This window comes from Cynocephalus volans, chromosome 1 (assembly GCF_027409185.1).
Source record: "Cynocephalus volans isolate mCynVol1 chromosome 1, mCynVol1.pri, whole genome shotgun sequence".
NCBI classification, from domain to species: Eukaryota; Metazoa; Chordata; class Mammalia; order Dermoptera; family Cynocephalidae; genus Cynocephalus; species Cynocephalus volans.
In genome coordinates, this window is record NC_084460.1 from 81,495,093 (window position 1) to 81,519,458 (window position 24,366).

At 38.0% G+C, this 24,366-nt stretch overlaps 1 protein-coding gene across 2 annotated transcripts in view; it reads right to left on the bottom strand.

Annotated features, from left to right (window-relative positions):
* PLCH1 (phospholipase C eta 1) overlaps window positions 1-24,366 on the bottom strand; it is a 178,994-nt gene that overhangs the window by 51,136 nt on the left and 103,492 nt on the right. For both annotated transcript variants that reach the window (XM_063103732.1, XM_063103722.1), the window contains exons 6-7: window positions 11,105-11,198; window positions 8,981-9,184 (exon numbers count right to left, since the gene is read on the bottom strand). In XM_063103732.1, coding sequence (XP_062959802.1) covers window positions 8,981-9,184; window positions 11,105-11,198 — 298 coding nt within the window. The remainder of the gene's footprint in view (window positions 1-8,980; window positions 9,185-11,104; window positions 11,199-24,366) is intronic.

The following is a 24,366-nucleotide window of genomic DNA, read 5'->3' on the forward strand; positions in this document are numbered from 1 at the left end:
GGTGATGCTCCCGCCGCGGGTTCGGATCCTATATAGGAATGGCCGGTGCGCTCACTGGCTGAGTGCCGGTCACGAAAAAGACAAAAAAAAAAAAAAGTTTTCTACGCCTAATCCAGTGTGCCCAAGAATAGTGATATTTCTTAGTAGGTTGTTTCTCCAATTTCTCCTCTTCCTCCTCTGGTTACTAAGGTCTTTTAGTAAGTTGCAGTGTCCTTCTCAAATCAATAACCAGGTTTTCATTACTGCTCACTTAAATTGATTATGTTTCCATCAGATTTATTTCTATTTTATTACTTATGCAGTAGTTATAAAATAACATCAACTTCCTAAGTTCAAATTCTTAGGCCTTGCCAAGATTTATGTGAATATGGGCAAATAAATTAATCATTTGAAACCTTGTTTTCCCCATCTAGAAGAGGAAAATAATGCCATTTGAGTGACAATCATGTACAGGTAGAGTGGCTCATTACACTGCATGGCACATGATAACTATTGTTATTGATAATATTGCTAGGTATACATACGATCTCACTGACTCCCAGATGTAGAGAGACGACAGCTTCTCACCATCCTCTGTGACCTGCAGTTTTTCTCCTGGTTTGTTTGCATTCTGCCAGTAGGCCAATTTCAAAACACTGCGTTCACTATGTCACTCCTTTGCTCAAAAGCCTACTCCATGCATAACACAGCATCCAACACATAATAGATAATCAGTAAATATATGCTGAATTTATTAATAAATATCATACAACATACACAGCTCCTGCTTGCTTAATCCCAATCTCCGTACCTCTTGTGCTAGAGACAGGCTAGCCATTCACTAAGTCTGTTTCCTCTTTCACCCGGGCACACAGCAGGACTACATTTCCCAGCCTTCCCTTGCTATGAGTTGTGGGCAGAAATGATGTGTACCACATCTAGGTCCGGTCGATGGAACCCTGCTTTACACAGTCATCCATCCTCTTTCCTCTTTTGCTATGACTTCAGAAGTCATGTACTGAAAATGGCGCGGCCATAGTATGGAAAGAGTCTGAACCCCTATGTTCACCCATTAGGACACCCATTTTGGACTTCAAATAAGCAAGAAATAACCATCAGTTGTTTTAAAGCACAGAAATTTCTAGGCTTAATTGTTAATTAATATCCTAGCTCATGTCTGACAAGTCAATCTTATTTTCTCCAGTACCCAAACTTGTTCTTCCAGTTAGGCAAGTTTCCTCACATACAATCCCATCTGCATGCCTTTGCTTCTTTCATTTAAAATCAACTGAAATACCATCCCCCACCCCCTTCATTTTGCTTATCTAAATCTCAGTCAAGGCTAAACTAGGATCTCCCACAGAATCGCACCAGCCCACATCATCTCTCTCTTCCTAATAGCAGGGGATCACAAACTCGAATGCCAACAAGAACCTAGCAGATGACATAAGAGAGTACAGCAGCCCAGCAGGCAATGTGTGTCTAAATGAGATAACCACTTCTCAGTGTCAATAATTGCTAAGGAGGAATAAAAACCCTGGTTACCAGATCTTCTGAGAAAAGTAAAAGGTCTAAATTTTACTGCTGTGAATTTTCTCAATTTTTAAATAGTGGCAATTCATTCATTTTTTTAAATACAATATGGGCCAAACATAAACAATTCTGCAGGTGGAATTTGGCTACTGGAATACAGATTGATACCCTGCCATTAATTGATAGCACACAATAAAGGAACATATCTGTTCTCTATTTTAGTAGCAGCTTTTCTATATGTGTGTTTTGTATATTACCCCAGGAGATGATTTCATAACCATACTGTGATTGTGATGTTTAATTTTAAGTATCAGCTTGGCTAGGCTATGATGCTCAATCGTTTGGTCAAACACCAGCCTACATGCTGCTGTGAAGGTATTTTTAAGATATAATTAAAAGTTAAATCAGTAGACTTTGTAATCTACAGATTACACTCCATAATATGGGAGGGCCTCACCCAACCAGTTGAGGGCCTTAAGAGCAAAGACTGAGATTTTCCACAGAAGGAGAAACTCTCCTCCAGACTACAATCTAGAAAACTTTCCTGAGTTTCCAGGCTGCTGTCCTTTGGAATTCACACTCATGACTGCAACACCAACTCTAACCTAGGTCTCCAGCCTGGTGGCCTCCTCCACAGATTTCAGACCTGCCAACACCCACAGACATATGAGCCAGTTCCTTAAAAACCAATCACAATCTCTCACTTTCTCCGTATATCTTATTGGTTCTGTTCCTCTGGAGAGCCCTAATACAGTTATCTATCTTAATCCATTAAACATTGACTGTTCAAATTAGAAAGACTAAAAGGAGAAAGAACTTTAAAGGTTAACACCACAGGAATACTGGAAACAAAGTTTAGGAATAAGATGCTGTTGGAAAAAACCAAAGGATATCCCACAGTGTCGCACTGTTCCTTTAGGCTCGCAAATGAGGTCAAATGTACACAGACATCACCTCAGAAGAGAAGCTTCATTCATCTTTTTCCATGTACTTGACACTCTTTAATTTGTCTCTGGATATAGGCCTTGAAGGAATAAACAGATGTTTCCAAAATGCATAATTTCAACAATTTTTACTCTGATTTATACTGTCATCTTGGAAGAGAAAGGACATAAGAATTCCTCATAAATGAACTAATATCTTTTGAAAAAGAATACAGAGCAGACAAGGCAATATTTACCAAGTCCACATAAAAATAGCTCTTAAAACCACATTAGTCAGGAAAGAAGGTGCTCTTTTGCTACTGTTTACAACACAGGCAGAATATCCATAGTTGAGGATGGTAGGTTCTCCTAATGCTCACTTTTTATGTCTGATTTCATCACTTGTCTGTTAAATAAAGATAACAACACTCCCAAATAATACTGTCATCTTTACATGTGGCATTCATGGTCAGGTTCAAATGGCAGTGCAGTTTCCTGTTTAAGAGCTAATGCTGTAACAGGGATGTTGGCAAGGAAATCCTCTCACCAAACACCCTACCCACAAAATGGTCAGGGTACATTTTTCAACCAGGTCACACTCTATAGGCCCCAAAAACACTCCGACAAAGAGTTGGTCATGCTGAAGGCTAAGCAGCTAATACACAGCCTTTCCTAATGCAACTTAAGGAGGTTCCACTCTGACAGCACTCCTGGAGATAACAGGAACAGCTGTAAACCGATTACAACAGCGACGCAAAATCCGTTCCATAATGAGAATGAAAATCCCCTGGACAGAACATCCATATTTATTAAGGAACTTGGGCTGAAAATCAAGTGAATGAAAGGCCATGTAAAAAATGTAATCAATTTGATTTGCTGACAAGCCTATCTCACCAAAAAGACTTATTAGTCTTCCTCAAGATATCATATATAGATCCTGACTGAGGATTCAATGCAGCTGAGCTAATGGAGATGGAAAACATAACATTATCCAAACAGAAGCTTGAAAGTAGAGAGATTCCTCAGGTCACAATACCATGAAGAAGCTGTCTAGAATCATTACTCTCCATCTCTTAAGTGCTATATTCAGCATAAGCGCTTGAGAAAAATCTCTGTGGGACCTGAAATTTTCAATCCATGACCTGCTACATTCTATAAAAAAGGTTCTTTAAATCCTAGCTGCAACTGTTTAAGAAGAAAAGCAACTTCATTCAGATGCAAAGTAGATCAAGTGCCACTGGGTATGCAATATTCCCCCCTTATCTGTGGGGGATAAGCTCCAGCCCCCCAGTGGATGCCTGGAACCACAGATAGAACCTAGCCCTATATACACTATGTTTTTCCCTATACATATATAGCTATGATATAGATTAATTTATAAATTAGGCACAGTAAGAAATTAACAACTAATAAAAAATAGAATATAATATGCTATAATAAAAGTTATGTGAATGTGGTATCTCTGTCTCTCAAGCTAACTTATTGTACTGTATTCATCCCTCTTCTTGTGATGAAGAAGGGACAGAGTGGGACAGTGCAACATTTCATTGTGCTGCACAGAATGGTGAGGAATTTAAAACTTATGGGGCTGGCCAGTTAGCTCAGCTGGTTAGAGTGAAGCCTTGTAATGCCAAGATCTAGTTCGGATCCTCATACCAGCCAGCCATCAAATAACACTAACAATAATAATAAAACTTATGAATTGTTTATGTATGGAATTTTCAATTTGATATTTTTGGACCACAGTTGATCACGGGTATCCAAAACTGCAGAAAGCGAAACCACTGATAAGGGAGGACTACTATATATGCATAGGTGCCTCCATGCCCAAACTCCAAATGTGAACTAAGATCTTCAAATCAAGAGCCGATAGAAATTGTTAGAAGTCCACAAATGATCATGTCACCAAATTCTAAGCCGTCAAAAACATATAAATATTTAAGTGCTAGACTTAAATCATGAACAAAGCAAATTCCTCTTTTTAAAGCCAACCTCCCCTCTATGCTATGCTCTTCACTTCCTGTAGCTGTCCTTGTATGACCTGAGAGCCCTCATTCAATCCATCTCTCTTAGGGCCGGTCATGCCATTCAGTGCTTGCTCCTCCAAAAAGCACACAGCTTCCTGGAGAACAGTGGTGTTGGGGAGTCTGACCAAATCCCAGCTTCCAAACTTCTTAGTTAAGAGAAATTGAGCCATTTACCTAACTCTGAGCTGAAGTTTACTCTTAAGAGGAGATTATTCCATCTCTCTTGGTGATATTTTAAGAATTAAATGAAAACACATGGAAAGCACTTAGCCAGAACCGACTCACAAAAGGGGCTGAAATCATGGTAGTTCATCTTTTCCTTCCTACAGTATATTCAAATGCAAGGTGATAACCACATCCAACAGGAAACAGGTCAAGTAAAAAGCTGACCAATCTCCAGATAAATATAATTCTTCTCCTCAACAAAAACTTTCCAGAAATAGTAGTTTGACTTTCACTGCCCAGCTATAGATTATTCTAACCATAAGAACTTAAAGCCAAATACTAGGCGAGGCATTTGCTGATGCAAGCTTGTGAGGCAGCTACTTGAGATCACGTAGGAGACTGCATGTCCTTCCTTTAGAATTGTGCTGTAGCTGTCCATGTTCTTAGTTTCTGTGACTACCTGAAGCAGGCAACCTTTTAGACATGGAGTGCCAAGTAGTTCCTTTTCATTACATTGGAGATTGGCGAATAGGAAGAAAGAAGGTACAAGAGAAAGCCCTTGTTCAATGTCATCTACTGCACACAATTTCCAAAAACTCCCATTTTAGAATTAAAAGACTACTGAAAAAGCTAAAATCAAAAATCATTGATCTTATTGTAAACTGTCTTACACAGAATACTTTCCTTCTTAATGCTCCAAAGAAAGCTGGAGGATTAGAAGTTTTGATCAGAAGTACAAGGAGTTGATCATAGGAATATGGTTAGGCTTGTCTAGACACTGATTTTGATCAGGTAAACCAAAAAAGAGAAGAATGGGCATATGAAGGACCTGAAAGGCAGAAAAAAAAAAAAAAAAAATAGAGCAGGAGAGACAGAAGTAGAAAATTGCAAAACTGCCTAGAGTTGATGATCACTTCATGGAGTCACTAAAAGTCATTTTCCATACTTGGCCTCCAAAAAAAGGTCACCATTTAAAATGATAGGCAGGGCTGGCTGGTCAGCTCAGTTAGTCAGAGCGCAGTGTTGTAACACCAAGGTCAAGTGTTTGGATCCCCTTACTGGCCAGCTGCCAAACAAATAAAAAAATAGATAAAATGGCAGGCAATCCTCAGTGAGAATCCAGTGAGGCTGGCTGCCTGGGCATCTCTGCACACATCAGGCAGGCAAACCTTGTTAAGTGCTCAGTGAAGGAAGGGCTGAATGATGGCCGACAGCAAAATGTCACCTCAGGACCCTGTATTGCTTGAAAGATTTTTCATCATGTTATTACTTCATAAGCATCTCCAGTGTTCAGTTGCTTAAGCTATTTAATTGTCAGTATACATTCACTATTGTCAGAATACATTCTCTGCAGCTACCACAAAGACACTATCTTGAAACGAAAATTTTCAGAGCGCTCATTTTTTAGAGGTCCTCATGGTTTTTACATGCAGATAGCTTTAATGGCCCGCCTATTTTTTAAACATCTTGATTTACCTGAATAAGATTACTGTCATGTTTATAGCAGAAAATTTGAGTCAGAAACTGTCCGCCAGAGAGGCCCATCCAGTTATCCAGTCCTATCTCAGCACCTGCCACTTTATTCGTCTCCCTGCATTATCCCACCAACCCTCAGATGACCAGGTATCCCACCGCTGACTCCCAGTACACCCCCTCCAAAAAGCAGTCCCCCTGTGCTCCATGGCCTCTTCATTCCACCATAAACAAACTTCCTGCTACCTTCAGACTCTTTTTGGAATTCTCCCTCAGCCTTATCTTGGTTAACAACCACATTACCATGGAGGACACTACTTCCTTTCCCCACAGATGCCCTTTTGTATAAATCACAGCACCAGAAGACATTCCCTAGACCCTTATTGCTGCTTTTAAACAATTGCTCTTTTACACTCATAAAAAAAATCCTTTCTTTTTAAAAGCTCACTTTATTCAACTCTACCTTTCTGGCATCTTCCAAGTGCCTTTTCTACAGCATTCTTTTTTTACCCAAGCATCTGCTTTATAGTTTTTAATCTCCACCCTACCTCTGTCAGCATCCTTTGTGAGTTAAAAGTCCATGTGGAAGTCTACTCAGTCCCTTAGCCTTGACCTCCTCAAGGCTAGCAATTCCTCACTTCACTGTTTCAATAGGCTCACCCATGACACGCTCTGCATATTGTCATCAACTGCATTCCCATGTGATGACAGCTCTCTGTTCTTGTTTTTTGTATGTGTGATAAGACATTCTACATTTTTCTTTCTTTTAAGTCTTCTAGTCTCTTAAACTCATCTTGTGGCCTCCCGTTCACTCCACTTTCTTTCCTAGACCCACAGAGCCCCTGTCATTTGCTTATGAGAACTCTCATCAACACCTTGAAGATGTTTTCGACAACCCAGAAATCCGGAGCCTTGGATCCGTAATCTGTCTTCACTGCTCCTATACCTAAGCAGATGAGTACTGCTAGGGATAGGGACGGGGGGGAGTCTAAACACGCAGATTTTGTATCACTGAAGACTATGTTTGAAATTAGCTGGGCCTTCCCTGACGTATGTTGTCAACTCCTTTCCCATTCCCTGGTGACTTTTTCAAAAGTTTGCTGACCTTTCCTAGCCAACCTCCACCCACTTAACCCTTAGTGGGTGATGCGCTCTCCTACCTCCCTGAGAAAACAGGGTCTTTCAGGCACGAACCCTTTCAAGACCTCTTGACCCTTCATACCACCTAAAAACAAACCTGCATTATTTCCCTTCTTCCAAGTCTCAAAGCCGCCCCTCCTCCCCATCAAGTCTTCTCACACAGAAAAATGCCCAGTCACCGACTCATAGCTGTTTCCTTCTCACTAACCAAAACCACACAGCAAAGGTCCCCAATAATCTTCCAGCTATCAAATACAACAAGATTGGATACTTAGTCTGTATTTCACTCTTCTGTTCCATGTTTCATTTTTGGCCATTCCTTTCTGGTATTTTCATCCTTTAGGTCCCAGTGACCACGTGTTCTCAGTTGTCCTGCTGCTCCTCCTTGCCCTTCCTACCTTCTAAACGTGGGATCACTGAAGTCCTCAGGCCCCTTTCTCTTTTCCACTCCTGTCTGTGAGTGAGTGACTTTGCATACTCCCATGATTTTTAACTACTACCTAAGAAGCTCAGAATTATTTTATTTACCTTGCTTCGACCCTTCCATTAAGTTCAAATATTGCTATCCAAATGACTGATAAAGATGTCCACTTAAACATTGCAAAGTCAAGATGACGTCTGCAGATGGAACCCTTAACTCGCTCTCGCTCCTCCTCTCACATCGCCTGTAGTGAGTGGTGGAACCGTCGTCCACTCCAGCTCTCCCTCACTCCTTTCACCCCTGACTTCACACCAGGTCCTATTAAGTTTACCTCTTTAATATCCTTTTAAGCATCCCTCTTTGCCACTTAGTCCACGACTATACAATCCTTCCTTTAAATCACCGCGACATCCTTCCCACCATTCTGCTGGCTCATTTCTCCTCCCTCTTCTTCCATAAACACCCCATCCTCCCACCAAATTCACCTCCCACACTGTTGCCCAAATGATATTTCGAAATGGCAACTCTACGGCTGGACTGGTTAGCTCAGTTGGTTAGAGCACAGCCTTGTAACACCAAGGTCAATGGTTCAGATCCCCGTACCAGCCAGCTGCCAAAAAACAAGAATAAGAATAAACTGCAAGTCTGATGATATCACTATAGGTATTAAAACTCTTTGCTGGCCCCTCATTACCAAAAACGAAAATTGAAATTCCTCACCCCATACTCAAAACCCTTTCTGGCTGACCCCAGGCTGCCCTCCCAGCCTGCCTTCTCAGCACATCTACCTGAGGCTTTGCTCTCTGCACCACACTTCTACACCATACACATGACTTGACTCGTGGAATTCCCATATTGTACTGTTGTCTTGAATGTCATCCTTCCTGCAAGACTGTGAGCTCCTCGAAGATACAAACCATGTCTTATATCTGTGTCCTCACCACCTAGAACCCACTAGAAGTTTAGTAAGTGTTGGCTGATTGACAGACCATGAAGAATCTTGAAAACAGGTAGCTTTCCTGAACTATTTTTGCCATTGTTAATCAAAAAAATATTCTAGAAAAACATTAATTTTCATCACAATTTTTCAGCAGCTAAGGTATGCTTCCCAACTGCTAGTATGTCTCTCTCTCCCTCTTGACTGAATAATAGGGAGGAGCCAGAGAGGATTATAAATTTAGAATGACTTTACCATGAGCAGAAAAATAGCTCTAATTAGTGTGAGTGCATTTTTTAGGTCTCCATCATTTACGCTAGACTTGACTGATTGAAGGACATATCCACCAGCACACCCCAGAGCCCAGAGACAGTGTACATACCTTCCACACAGCGACAGCCCTCTTGCAGCACCCGTGCATACATATCCACTTTGGACTGAGAAAGGAGCTGGTCCCCAGTCAGGTACGTATTGTGAGAAGAAGCAATGTAGTAGTTGCAGAGAGGCTGCTCCATGTCTTGGTACACTTCATGGTGCAATGGGTTAAATATGTCACAAGCAGGACTGCGCATAAAGCTTGTAAAGCCTTTGGGAAAAGAGAGAGTGAAGTGCTGTAGCTTTCAAAGCAAATGTACTTAACAATGCTAACAGGGACAAAAAAGATCAAAGAATGTTCATAGTGATTATCTTATTTACCATCAGGACAGCCTTTGTGGGGAAAACTGGGGCAATGAGAGATTTGCTTGAGGTCAAATGGTGTCAAAAAGCTGAAATATGACTTTGGGGAGTAGTCTTTTAAATATAATCTAGAGAAAAATAAATTGACTTTTTAAGACTTTTGATTGGGTGCAGGAAGGAGCTCACTGAGAAGCAATTTAGTAACTACTCAACTCGAACTATGACTATGCAGTGTCAAAACCGTATTTACTAAGTGGTACCCTGATCAACCCGCAGTTGATAAGTTTTTAAGCTGATCTGAAAAACGATACAGTCAATGCCATATTTACGGTGACACATGAAAAGTTATGTATTGCCTAAATTCAGGGTGTGATTTTTTGACTATGAAATTGGTTTGGGAAAATACTGCTAGTGGCTGGCACATTTTATAACTTTGAAATAGTGCTTAAAAACTGATAGGGTTTTCTACAGTCTTGGGAAACACAATGCCTGAGTTTAAGCAGCACTTATTACATATGAATAAATACGTGAATGATTCACAAGAACCTAAATAGACTGGATTATTAGGGTAAACTGTTTCAAGTCTTCAAGAATTATTTGGTAAAATTATATCTGTAAATATCCTCTGAGACTTAAAAACTTCTTCATGCCCATCTTTATGGCCATAACTTAGAAACCATGTTTAATTCCACCTTTTGGGGCCCTACCAAGGAAAATATGAATTTCCTAGTACAGAAAAGGCCCAAGTTAGTTGATCATCTTTGGTTGTTGTTAAATGGTTTTTAATAATATAAGATTTTAAATTGTTCCTCTTCATTTTAATTACCCCCCACCCCGGGAAATAAATACAGAGTATTAAAACCACACTGATCCTGGGAGCAGGGGAAAATGGGAGTCCAACAATCAGAACTGGTAAGATAAACCACAGCTTTGGATACCCTTGGGGGTGGCTGGGCTCCCCAGTGGCCTTTCATTAGATTATTTGTTCTGCCTGGGAGATTCTCCTCTTGGGTGGCAGCCTGCAATTTATTTCTCTACATATTTTAAATGAATGTAATTTATAAATACACATGGCTACATTTACACCATATTATTTATGTATAACATCCTAGGAGCTGGATTCTGAGTGTGTAACTGTGGGTTAATTAATTTCTTTGAGTATCACTTCCCTCAACAATTAAATGAGGGAGTTGTACTAATGTGGTTCCAACAGCCTCTCCAATGCTACCAATTAGGAAAAACAAGTGAGTTGCTAACATTTTTAAAGAAGTCTGTTTACTTTCAAGTCACTAGTTTCATAGATCATTTATTTTAGGACCTAATTTCCCTTCATGAAATTATCAGGATGAGGCTATTTCCAAAAATAAGTCACTTGAGAAAAATCCGAATATTTCTTGGCATCCATCACACACACCGATATCAAATAGACTTGCCTGAAATGGAAAATGCTCACGGGCTTTGCAAAAATAAGAGAAATAGCGGGCCGGCCCGTGGCTCACTCGGGAGAGTACGGTGCTGATAACACCAAGGCCCCGGGTTCGGATCCCATATACGGATGGCCGGTTAGCTCACTGGCTGAGTGTGGTGCTCACAACACCAAGTCAAGGGTTAAGATCCCCTTACCGGTCATCTTTAAAAAAAAAAAAAAAAGAGAAATAGCAACATCATGGCATCTGCTTTGTATGAAAATATGTTTGTGCTGTGGGTTTTATTTGAATTACCTGTAACTCTATGAATATCTCCGAATTCTTTTCCTAAAAATTTAGTTAAAATTTAACTTAGCAGACTGAATCAAGACATGAGAAATCAAGAATATCAGTTATATTACCTTCTATGCCAAGAACATTTTTCACCTTATTTTCTTCTGAAACTTCAAACTTCTTTATGATGTCAAGACAATAGTCTGTTGTCACATTATTCATCTAAGCAAAACAGAACATTAGCAGAGTATCTGTAATTTCATAAGATATGTTTCTCAACTAAAAAGACGTACTTGATTTTTAAAGCATTCTCAAATACAATGCAAAGTGCTTAAATGAGCAGGATTTGAAGTTGCTAGTTTTATCCCTACTTTATCTGTAGAGAATGATCATGATCTCAAACTTCCTGTACATCTTTCAGATTTAATCAGTAAAAACAGCCTTTCAATTATTAGACAAATGTTCTTCATGAAGCAATAAAATAATAAATGCAAATCCATTGCCCAAAATCGACTCACTATAATCTACTAGCTATCTGCAAAATTGTTTCCTACACAAACACTAAACTTTGCTGACCGTAAATATGTAAAGATAATGATTCTCTATCAAAACAGAATGTTTCTAGGTAAATCCACCTGTGTGTAATCTATATAACCTTCAACTGAATCGTCAGAGCAGTCTGCCATGGTGATTCAGGAACACAAAAGTTAGCAAGAGAAAATAAAATCAAAAAGCTAGGTGACACACCTAGCATGACAGACAACTCTGGAGCTACACTGTTGAAGTCAGGTACCTCATGTTATTAATGGTGTGACTTTAAATAAGTCACTTACCTTCTCTGTAGCTACCTTATATAGCTTATGAATGAATACCTTATGAATGAATTAATATTCATAAGAATATTGTGTGGAAAAAGGCAGTACATGCAATTATTATTGAATGAGTCTCAAGGTTGATGCATGAACATTACATACTTAGTGTCACCAGGAAAAGTAAGTTCTTCAGGAATAACTTCTTTAATTAAACAGCAACATAAAGAATGTGATATTTTGATCCAAAATCCTTTCAGCCCCACAATCTAACATTTACATTTTTAAATACTAATCAATAGTGATAGAGAAAGCTTATCTTGTGAGTCAGTATTTCATGTTTCAATATATCTTCTCAAAGATTTCTTTCTCTCTCAGGCTCAATGCTTATAAATAGTGAAACTGAATCTTTCTAAACACTCTATTTAATAGCATTTAAACTTTTTGCAGGGGAAAAAGCTGTTATATGGCTGCTTTTTGCCAGTTTGAATGAGCATGCAATGCTTTTTTTCCCCTCCAAACTAGTTGCCTTAGCAGCCGATGCATCTTTGAGTAAGTGTTATAACCCTCACTCCATTCAGAGGACTGCACTGCCAGACAACACCCGAAAAGACCATAAATAAATGAAACCGTGATGCAGGCTTTGAGCAGCTCATTAATTTGCTGTGAGACAGAGATTTACCACACACTGTCTAAAAGATAAATAATTTCTCACAAAAAAAAGAATCAAATTGATAATCATTTTATGTGTCATGGAAAGACCGAGTTCACTTTGCAATTATTTAGTTTATGAGGCTGTTTGGTTCAGAGATATAAGGGCCTTGATCTAGACTCAGGTAGATACATTACCAGGAGTCCATAAGATCTAAAAAAATGAACAACAACAAAAAAACCTGTCAAACTAATTGCTAATTGTAGGTTAGCAGAGTATATGTTACTAGTTCAAGATGCAAAGCAGAATTTGATAACTAAACAACATCATGTTTGAAAAATATTTACTGAATTAGCAATAACATTAGTAGGCATTTTGCAAAGTTCACAAATTTCTGGGCACCATATAAGAATTAAGGGAAAGAAATAATTCACTTTCTACCAAAATTCAGAGAGTAAGTATTGACTCGGTGAAGTACAATAAAAGCCCTTAATAATGAGAATTGAAATATAAGAGACGATAGGCTCCCATCCTGCCCCAATTTGATTGACCTCTCCATAGCAAAATCCTGCATTTTACAAAATTGACTTTTTTAAGCCTCACTTAAGCTATAGTTATAAGTTTACTGTATGAATGAAGGTTCAGCACAGGCACGAAACACAGGCATATGCGCTTTTGTGTCCTTCCTCACCCTGTTTGGTTTCCTATTTGATAATAGCTGACAGCGTGAAATAGAAACACTTTCTGTCTACTCTAAACCTATTTCCCACAGCTCATTTGAAAGTTTTGTTTTCTCTCCAACACTGAGGATTGTTCTTTTTATACCAGGAAACTGGTGCTAAAAGAAATTAAGACAAAATTTGATTTATTTTAATAATGACTTTTTACATTTATATAATGCTGTCAAAGCTGTGCAGTAAAGAGCTTTTATACACATAATCTTAAATGGTCCTTACAATGGTCTTTTAAACTTCGTATTTTTATCCCTATTTTATAGATAGGAAAACTGATGCTGAGAAAGGTTAAATATCGCCACAATGTCACAACACCAAAAGAGGCAGAACCGAGGTTCAAATCTGGACCTTGACTTCAAGTTCAAAGCTTTTTCTTTCATATCACACCTATTCACTCGGTGTCTTTATTTCTACTGAAAAATTGAAATGCTTTCTTTCAAAACTAACTGGTTTTTCAGTATAGCTGAAATTTCTGAATCTTTTCTTAACTTCTGAAATGTTTGCAACTTTCAAATCAGTTATTACAATATGATTTCTTTCACTATTCAAGATGGGACTCCATTCTCTTTTTCTTGTTTTTTATAAGAACTATAGCTCTTTAATCTCATCCAGAAGAGAAAAGACTCACAGGTTCTCACACTAAAGGTCAATCCACATGAAACAGCCTGTTTGTAGAAACCAGTACTTTATGGATCTACAAAATACCCAATCATGAAATTAATCCCCATAAAAATCATATTATGAATTTTATCCCCAGACTTCCTGTAAGATTTCTAGCAAAACTTTCCCAATGAATACAAATTTCAAAACAAACTCAGAAGGAGTAAATAATTATGTTTCTTATGGCTATGATTTCCAAAACACACCAAACACAAAATCAAAATATAATTTGCAAAGAATTCTAATATTGCTAAATTCTTTTAAATTTCTTTTTTTTATTGAAAAATAATAGATTAAACATATTTGTGGGGTACAGTGTTGAATATCAATAACTGTGTACAATGTATGATGATCAAATTAGGATAATCAGCATGTTCACCATTACAGAAAGTAATCATTCTTTGTGTCTATTAACCAATTTCTTGTGAGCTCTCTTCCCCCTCCCCGTTTCCCACCTTACTAACTACAGCCCTGTTCTTTCCTTCTGAAAGTTCGAAACATTATTGTGATTGTTGTTTCTTTCTTTCCTTATTATTATTATTATTTATTTTTTTTTTAGCTCTTACTTATGAGCAAAGCATATGGTATTTCTCTTTCTGTGCCTGGTTTGTTTCACTTAACATAATTTTCTCTAAGTTCATCCATGTTGCTACAAATGTCAGAATTTCATTCTTTTTTATGGCAGAGTAGTATTCAATTGTGTATATATACCACATTTTCCTTATCCAGTAGTCCACTGATGGACATTTATGTTGGTTCCATATCTTGGCTATTGTAAATAGAGCTGCGGTAAACATGGGAGTGCAGGTATCTCTTCAACATGATGATTTCCATTTCTTTGGATATATACCCAGTAGTGGGACTACTATGGTAGTTCATATGGTAGTTTTATCTGTAGTTGGTTGAGAAACCCCATACCGTTTTGCACAATGGCTGCACCAATTTACAGTTCCACCAACAGTGTAGGAGGGTTCCCTTTTCTCTGCATCCTCACCAGCATTTGTTATTCTGTCTTTTTGATAATAGCCAGTCTAACTGGGGTGAGATGATATCTCAGTGTGGTTTTGATTTGCATTTCCCCGATGATTAGTGATGTTGAGCATTTTTTCATATAGTTGTTGGCCATTTATATGGCTTGTTTTGAGAAATGTCTATTCAGCTCCTTTGCCCATTTTTAATCAGATTTTACTGTTGTTTTGAGTTCCTTATATTAATAAATCTCTTGTTGTATGTATAGTTTGCAAATATTTTCTCCCATTCTGTAGGTCGTCTTTTCACTCTGTTGATTGTTTCCTTTGCTGTACAGAAGCTTTTTAGTTTGTTATAATGCCATTTGTTTTTCCTTTTGTTGCCTGTGCTTTGTTTGCCTTTGTTTGCCTGGGGTCTTATTCATAAAGTCTTTGCCCAGTCTTACATCCTGAGTGTTTCCCCTATGTTTTCTTCTAGGAGTTTTATAGTTTCAGGTCTTATATTTAAGCCTTTAATCCATTTTGAATTAATTTTGGTGTATGGTGAGATGTATGGGTCTAGTTTCAGCATCTGTGCAGGCTTGCTCAACAATTTATTTTTATCAAATATCTGTAATTAAATAAGTGAAAACTAAGATGCTCATAACTAAAAAAAGCAGAAGTCTCTCTTCTATATCCAGAATTACTCCCCAAAGACAACACCACTGGTATTTCTTTTAAAATAAGCGTCTTTATATTTCTAATTACTGTGTTCATGCTGCTGTTTTCTGTTTTATGCACTTTAAAAGTTATCTATTAATTTCTTATTGTATTAGATATTATGTTTGATCTTAACATAAAAAGAAGCTCTTTTGGGCCAGCAAAGCTTTCTCTCTGCCAATCCTCCCAATACAGTTATCATAATTTTTATTAAATAAATATCTGGTGTTTAAATCATTCCAACTATGCTGCTATGGTTTGAATGTCTGTCCCCTCCAAAACTCATGTTGACATTTAATTCCCATTTTAAGAGGTGATTAGGCCATGAGGTTTAATCCCTTCATAAAAGGGGTTTTAGGCACGGGCGCTCTCTCTTTTCACCCTTTCGTTTTCTGCCATGCAACGACACAGCAAAAAGGCCCTCACCACATGCCAGCAATTTGATATTGGACTTCCCAGCCTCCAGAACTGTGAGCCAATAAATTTGTGTTCATTATAAATTACCTAGTCTCAGGTAATCTGTATAGCAGCATAAGACAGACTAAGGCATATGCAAATGTTGAACATTACTGAGTCTGCTGTACACTACGATTGTGTTTCCTCTCCTATAAAACACTTTTTTCTGATTTGTTAATTTGTTGCCACAATTCCTATTTATTTGGCTAATTTTTACTGTGCCTGTCACAAATTCTTCCCAGTGCCTCTAATGGTCTCTCAGTACTATTTTTAATAATCAGAGGCAAGAGATAATCCACAAGTTCCATTTTTCCCCTTATAAAGGTCTATCCTTTCAGGCTGATCAAGTTCTAGGACTTTATTTCACTTTTATCCTGACTTTATTCTGTCACTTTTGTGAAAGATCAGTCTGGAAGTAAATCATTTGCCTATTTCTTGCATGTGTTTTTGAGGGTGTTCTTGTGTGCTTGTTTTTTATTACACACACACACACACACACACACACACACACACACACACACACACACATTTCTTTGATAGTTTAGCTAGGGAGAAAATTCTAGATTGGAATCATTGTTCCCGTGCTTTTCGGCTCCCAGAGTTGCTGTTGAGAAGTCTGATGTCATTGCTATCCCAATCCTTTTTTCATCCGACTTGTTTTTGTTTGTTAAGTTTAGTTTTGTTTTCTCTTTCTGCAGGTTTTTAGGGTTTCACTTTATCCTTGGCATTGTGAAATTTCACTATGATTTGCCTCTGTGTGGCTCTTTTTATAATCCCTGCGCTTGACCCTCATTTGGCACTGCAAGTCTAGAGATTCTTATCTTTCTGTACTAATAATTTTTTGTATTTATTTTGTAATTTCCTCATTTCTATTTTCTCTTATCTTTTTTTTTTGTTGTTGTTGTTGGTTGGTTTAAGGGATTAATCTCTAAACAAAACATTTTATTTGAGAATCACAAAATTGCAATTCAGGACATACATGTAGACTGGGGTGATCTCCGGTGTGTCAGAAGAACAAAGAAAGTGTTGGGAGTTTCATTAGAAAAGAAATGCTACATATTGTTTTGGAAGAAAGCTCACTAGCAGTAGTGAAGTTTTTGGGAGATGACAAGTTCTGATTGGTGAGTGACGGTGGTAGGTAAAACTAGTCTTAAGAGTCACAGCAGTTCATTTCAGCAGATGCTAGTTTAGATTTATAACAAGCTTTTTCAGGAGCCAGGCTTGCAGGAAATTCTTAGAGCAGGTGCCCCAAATGCTTTTTGTCCCTGACCCCTCAACTCGGATTTATTATTATTTTTTATTGTTCATGTTTATGAGGTACAGTTTGTTATTTCAATACATGCATATTTTGTATAATGATCTAATAAAAATAGTATATCTATCACCTAAACATTTATCATTTCTTTTTGGTTGTAATATTCAAGATCCTCTTTTCTGGCTATCTTGAAATACACAATACAATATCATTAGTTATTGTCACTCTAGAGCACAGAACATATTCTTCCTAACTGTAACTTTGTAACTCTATACTGGTCTACCAACCTTTCCCCCACCCCCTCCCTTTCCCAGCCTCTGGTAATTTCAATTTCTTTTTTGTTTGTTCTACTTTCTCAGCTTTATCTTCTAAGCCTTTTATTGAGTTTACTTCTCTGCTCTCAGACTTTAAATTTCTGAGAGTTTTTTTTCCCTTTGAATCTCCTTTTCTCATAGTATCTTGCTCTTGCTTTACAACTACAATTATTTTTCTTATCACTCTGATGACATTAATGACACGGTTTTAAAAAATTTTTTTAACTGACACATTGTAATTATACATACCTATGGGGTACAATCTGATGTTTTGATATTTATGTTGTATTCTTGGGTTAGGGTAGTTAATGTATCACTCACCTCATGCACTTATTTCTCTGTGGTGAAAACATCTGAAAGCCTCTCCTCTCGCTATTATGTAATAATCAAAACTTAACTGTTAACCATAGTCATATGGCACCCTACTGTGCCAAAGAACACCAGAATTTACTCCTCCTATCTAATTGAATTTTGTACCTGTTGGCCAAGGCCAACCTCTCCCTGTTTTCCCTCCCCTGACACCCCCTAATCTCTGGTAATCACAGTTCTACTCTCTGCCTCTATAATATTAACTTTTTTTTTTTTTCTTAGGTTCCACATAGAAGTGAGGTCATATTTATTTGTCTGGCTTACTTCACTTAACATAATGTCTTCTAAGACCATCCATGTTACCACAAATGAGAGGATTTCATTCTTTTTATGGCTGAATAGTATTCCATTGTGTATATATGCCATATTTTTATTATCCATTCATCTGTTGTTGGACATTTAGGTTGATTCCATATTTTAGCTATTGTAAATTGTGCTGCAATAAATGACAGTTTTTAAAGTTTCCTTCTCCCTGCATTGCCTCTATTTTCTCCAAGTGTTTTATTTCTGTTTGTCTTAGTCTGTTTTTTATAGTATAAGATTTCCTCAAATGTGTAGTTAAGTATTGGCTATATAAAAACAATTTTTTAAATTGCTTATTTAAAAACATATTTAAAACCAAGTCAATAATAATAACAAATTGGTTGAAAGCTCTGTATTCATGACCAGAGCTTATTGACTAGTGGACTTTAATGCAGAATTCTCTGGCTGGACTATTGTACTAGAAGATTCTAATATAAATATCTCTAGGGTTTTTTCTTCCCTTGGATTGGTGTGTTAGTTTCCTAGGGGTAACAAATTACCATAAACATGGTGGCTTAAAACAACAGAATTTATTCTCTCATAGTTCTGGAGGCCAGAAGTCCAAAATCCAGGTGTCATCAGGGCTGTCTTTCCCTGGAGGATATGAGTGAGAATCCATTCCATATTTCTCTCCTAGTTTCTGGTGACTGCCAACAACCTTTTGCATTCCTTATCTTGAGGCTTCATACTACAATCTCTGCCTCCATCTTCATGTGGCCTTACTCTCTCTGTATGTCTATTTCTTTTTTTTTTTTTTTTTCTGTCATCATTGGATTTAGGGACTAACCTAAATCCAGGGTAATCAACATCCTCAACATCCTTAATTACATCTGCAAAAACCTTGTTTCCTATTCACATTTGCAGATACTGGGAGTAAGCACTTGGACATATCTTTTGGGGTTATTATTCAACCCACTACAGCAGGTAATATTCCTCTAAGAAAATTTTTCCAGTCTCCTAGCTCAGTATTGAAGGAAGGCTATGGTTCTCATACTTCAATGCACAGGTGTTCACTTAATCCTTCTATTTATTCTCTATTTCTGTGAAACAAACCATCCCCAAATTTAGAGACTTAAAACAACAACCGCTTATTTGATCACAATTGTGCAGGATAGCAAGTTGGATTGGGTTCACCTCAACAGATTGTCTGCTTTTCTCACCTAGAGTTATTCACGTGACTACAGGCATCTGGTCACTTAACTGCAGCCAGATGGTCCAAGATGTCCTCATCACTGCAGTTGGTGCTGGCTACTGGCTGGGCCTCTTTCTCAATGGGGTCTCTTATCTCCAAAGAAAATAGCCTCACATGATAGTCCCACAGTTCCAACAGAGCGAAAGTGGAGTCTTCAAGGCCCTTGAGGCCTGAACTCTAGAACCTGTACATCGTGTCTGCCACAATTTATTAGTCAAAGCATATCACTAATATAGCCCAGATTCATGGAGTGGGAAAAAAGACCACTTTTTTACGGAAGGAGAGGCAAAGTCACATTGCAGAGGGACTTACATACAGGGATATGGGAGTTATTGCGGCTATCTTCACAATCCCCAGGTTTTTAGTCTAGTACCCACATTCAGCTAGGTGTGGTATCCCTTAGTCGAGATTCTTCTGGCCCATCCTCTTACTTTCAGTTTTATGCCAGGGTAGAAGGACGGTTGCCCTGCTGCAGTGGGTAGGGGAGAAGATTTGGAGTCCTAACCACATCTTAAACAGACTTTCAACCAATGCTTGTGTTTTCAGGAATATCATGTAACTTTAATTCTTGAGATTTTGTGGAGGTTCCCTTAGGGTAAAGAGTTGCATAATGGCCTCTCACTCAGTGCTTTGGGGTCTCTTTTAGATGAGGTAAGTTGCTCCTCTCCTGTTTTCTTTATCCCTGTGGTTTTACACAGGGTAAAAAGTATCTTTACTATATTTTTGTACAATTTCAGGAGGAAGTAGAGAAACATTGCTAAATAAATGGTAATTCTGTTTTCAGAATGGACTAAGACATCCACAACCATTTACTTCCCCAAACTAGATACCTCTAATTCATCCTAAAAGTAAACCACGAGTTTTACAGCATTTGAATATATGACTATTCCATGAAAAATGTCATTTGGGAATGATATTTGAGGCAGCAAAACTATTACACGATGTAATTACTCTAAAAGGTCTCTCAACTTAATTAGAATTAAGAAAAATGATATAGAAATTCAGGAAAGTCTCTTAAAAATACTTTTATGATGAGAAAAATGCTAAAAATGATAAAGATACTCTAGCAGCAGAAAGGTGTAGTTACAAGCAAAGAAGAACTTATAATTATTTCTCATAAGAGAGAAAAGATGAGAATGACATGACTCTTACCAAACCATTCTGGATTCTGTGAAAGTAATGAAGGGAGAAGACACAAATGACACCTATAATTGGGTCAGAATGATCAAGAAAATATTTTAGCAGAAATAATAAAGAGGCTAAAGGGGCAACTTTTAGAACCATACGAAGGGATAACATACAGATCTATGTCAGATAAAGTTATAATAAGGAGAGCGTCTTCTAGCATGGGAACAGAAAAGCTCTGAAAGTCCCCCTGGAATTAACTATCCACGTGCATATTTCAGATAAAAGCACTGCATAATTAGAAACCTGTTTTTGACCTACCTGTGGAGGTAGCCTTTCCTTTTAATTAACAGCTAGGAAGTTTTTTAAACTGTAAGGGTGCTTCACCATCCCTGCCTGCTCTTCATCCTCAATCCATGAAAAACAAAAGGATAAAAAGAGGGGAGAGTCTTGCTAAAAAGGGTTGCCAAGGGGGATGGGGAAATGGAATCAAATTATCATTCCTGAACCAAAACTCTAAAAAGGATTTGAACACAAAAAACATAGCCAAGAAATGGATAGGAATTCTGCAGGAGATATAGGTGGTTGTTTGACAAATACAAGGAGAGGGGAATGAAACAAAAACAAAAAAACCCTCAACCAACTCTAGTACTTTGGAACCACAGACTAGTGGATATCTGTGATCTCTATCTCTGGATGCAAGAAAGAGATGAAAGAGAAACTCAGCCAGCTGGCTTCTTGCTCAACTGGCACTTCTTCATGGATACAAAAGACACTGAGAATTTCCCTTAGCACATCCACATTTTAAGGATGAAAGTCCTAATCAAACAGCAATTGGAACTGTCAAAGCCATAATAAATTCAATTTTCAAACAGCTTCAGTGAAATAAAAATCTGACCCATGGGCCAATATTTGATTTCACATAATCCTTGACAGTATATGTGGCCAGAAGTGAAATTGCATTTCACAACTGAGTAAACCTGTAAAAGTTGAATACTCAGGTTCTATACCAACCTTATGCCATCAGAAACTAATGAATTATTTCCAGATGGTCATCAAATTTCCTCAAATTTGTCCCCTTGTGGAAATCCATTTTTAAAACTCAAAACCCCACAGAACTCTTGACTAATGTCTCTCTTGCTGCACATTTAGATTGAGTTCATTTTTCTCTGTGTTAAGGAATGCTGAAATACATAAATTTATACACTTGGCCATTTCCTTAGGATGAATTACTAAAAGTAAAATGGCTTGGTTAAAGTTTTATAAGTTATATAAAATTTTATAAATTACAAAACTATCCTATTGAAAGATTGTACCATTCCACAACTTCACCAAAATGTCAAATATGGATACCATATTTAGTAGCATTTTTTTTAACCTTTACTAATTTGATGGGTGAAAATGGCCTGTTAGTTTTATTCTATGTTTTTGAATTACTAAGAAAGTGTAAACAGTTTTTACGAGTTTACTGACTTTTTATGAAATTTTCTATGTTTCAATTTTTTTTTTATTGGTTTTCATTTTTTTCCTCAATGGTCTAGGAGAACACATTCCATATTACTGAAGTTCACTATTTCTCTATTTTGTATGTTGCAAATATTTTCCCACTTTGTACTTTAATTTTACAGTATTTGATCTATAGAACCACACATAAACTCAAAGTTTCAGTACATCAATATTTTCCTTTATGGTTTCTGCCTTTTGATGTATGATAATTTTTTAATATTTTTTAAAAATTTCTTTCAGGGGCCAGCCCCGTGGCTCACTCAGGAGAGTGCGGCGCTGGTAGTGCTGAGGCCACGGGTTTGGATCCTATATGGGGATGGCCGATGCACTCACTGGCTGAGCGTGGTGCTGACCACACGGTGCTGAGGGATGCGATCCCCTTACCGGTCAGAAAAAAAAAAGAAAAGAAAAGAAAAAATTTCTTTTAGGTCACACCCACATATAAGTACCTTCAAGCTAATTTAGAAAATTAAACTAAATACAGGTAATCATCTGCCATGAGCAGATGTCACAGAACATTGGCTTCTGTTTTCTCCAACTAATATTTACTGAAAGAATGTCAACGTAACAAAAAAGGGAAGAAATATATACCCCTTGGCAAGTGACATCCACTATTGCTATTCAAGTAGATCTGGAAATTCCACTAGCCTGAATGAATTTAAGCCAATGCTTTATACATTTTAGTTCCTCGCATTGCTGCACTTCTGGATATCTCAGTCAAAGGGCTTTCACATTCATTGTTAAAATCAAACTTCAGGGCTGGCCGGTTAGCTCAGTTGGTTAGAGCGTAGCATTGTAAGACCAAGGTCAAGGGTTCAGTTCCCCATACCAGCCAGCTGCCAAAAAAAATTTTTAAAAATACAACTTCAGTTTGACAGTGGGAGATAGGAAAAGCAGGTATCAGCTCCCCTTTGTACAGATCAGGAATCCAGGGCTCAAAAACAGTAATGATTGACTTGCCCAACAAGATTCTCCAACCACTGGAGCTTGCAGTGTATGGAATGCTGGTCTCCTGGACTCCTTGTCTAATGTTCTTTCCACTACACTATGAAGAATTCTTCAGAAAAGAATGGAGAAGTAGCTAATAAGAGCAGGAAACAGAGGAGTAGAGATGTATGAAGGACATAAACATATATATACACATATATATACACACACACATATATATATTACCTCATTCCATTTTCTACCTGTCTTATACAAGTACTCTCAAGCTAATTTAGCAAACTTTGCTAATGGAGAATCTCTGCCTTTGCCAAACTAAATAACTGATTTTGACAAAACATTTCGCTAGCACTATCTAGCTTCATCCTAAGAAAGCAACAACAAAACTCATGAAAACTGAATCTGTTATCCCTAAAATGTATATGACTGTGGTAATAGGGTAAAGTAAAATATTACCAGGTCTGGTATCTTTATCCGACACCAATCGATTCCCTGATTCTGCAACACTAACTAACTAGATATCCAACAATTCAATTTGATCAACACTAACTACTCTGAACTAGTACAGACCCCACAGGTTAAAGGCTCAGTCCCACAAGACTGCACCCACTTTAGATGCCATGAAATGGTTTACCCAGGCTATCCATGTTTCTGCCTGGCCAGCTATAGATTTGGGAGTTCTGTCAGAGAAAACCCAGATCTGGACAGAAGTTACAGTGGTAAAAATAGATTTTAATCAGGAACTACTGCAATAGGGGAAAAGAGACCTCAGTATAGAACTGGGCCCAATTATGACTACATCAGGGACAAGAAGAGATTTATACACAAGGAGCAGGGTGGGGGATCAGTGGAAGAATCATCACTAAAAGGAAACATTATGGGTAAGGCAGGATTCTGTTTAAACAAACCTAATAGTGTTCTTGCTGAAAGCAGACAAGGATGATTGCATCACCCGGGAGATGGTAGGGGCTGAGGGATCTGATCAGATATTAAGGGCAGGGGTTCTGGCTAAACTGACTTAGCAGGATTATTCCTACAACAGGATTCTTGAGGACAAGGCCCAGGACGAGGCCTAATTGAAAACAGGCTCAGGGGAGCCTGTCTAGAGTTTGGTCACAGAGACGGTCTTTGCCAGCTCCCCCTGCCCCCCTGGTTTAATACAGTAATTCGCTAGAACAACTCACAAAACTCAGGAAAGTGCTTCACTATTACTGGTTTACTATAAAGGATACAACTCAGGAACAGCCAAATGAAAGAGAAGCACAGAGCAAGGTGGGGGGAGAAGGGTGTGTCGCAGAGCTTCCGTGTCCTCTCTGGACGGGCCACCCTCCCGGCACTTTGATGTGTCATCAACCCATTTCATAGGCGCAATTGATTAAGTCATTGGCCAATGGTGATCTACT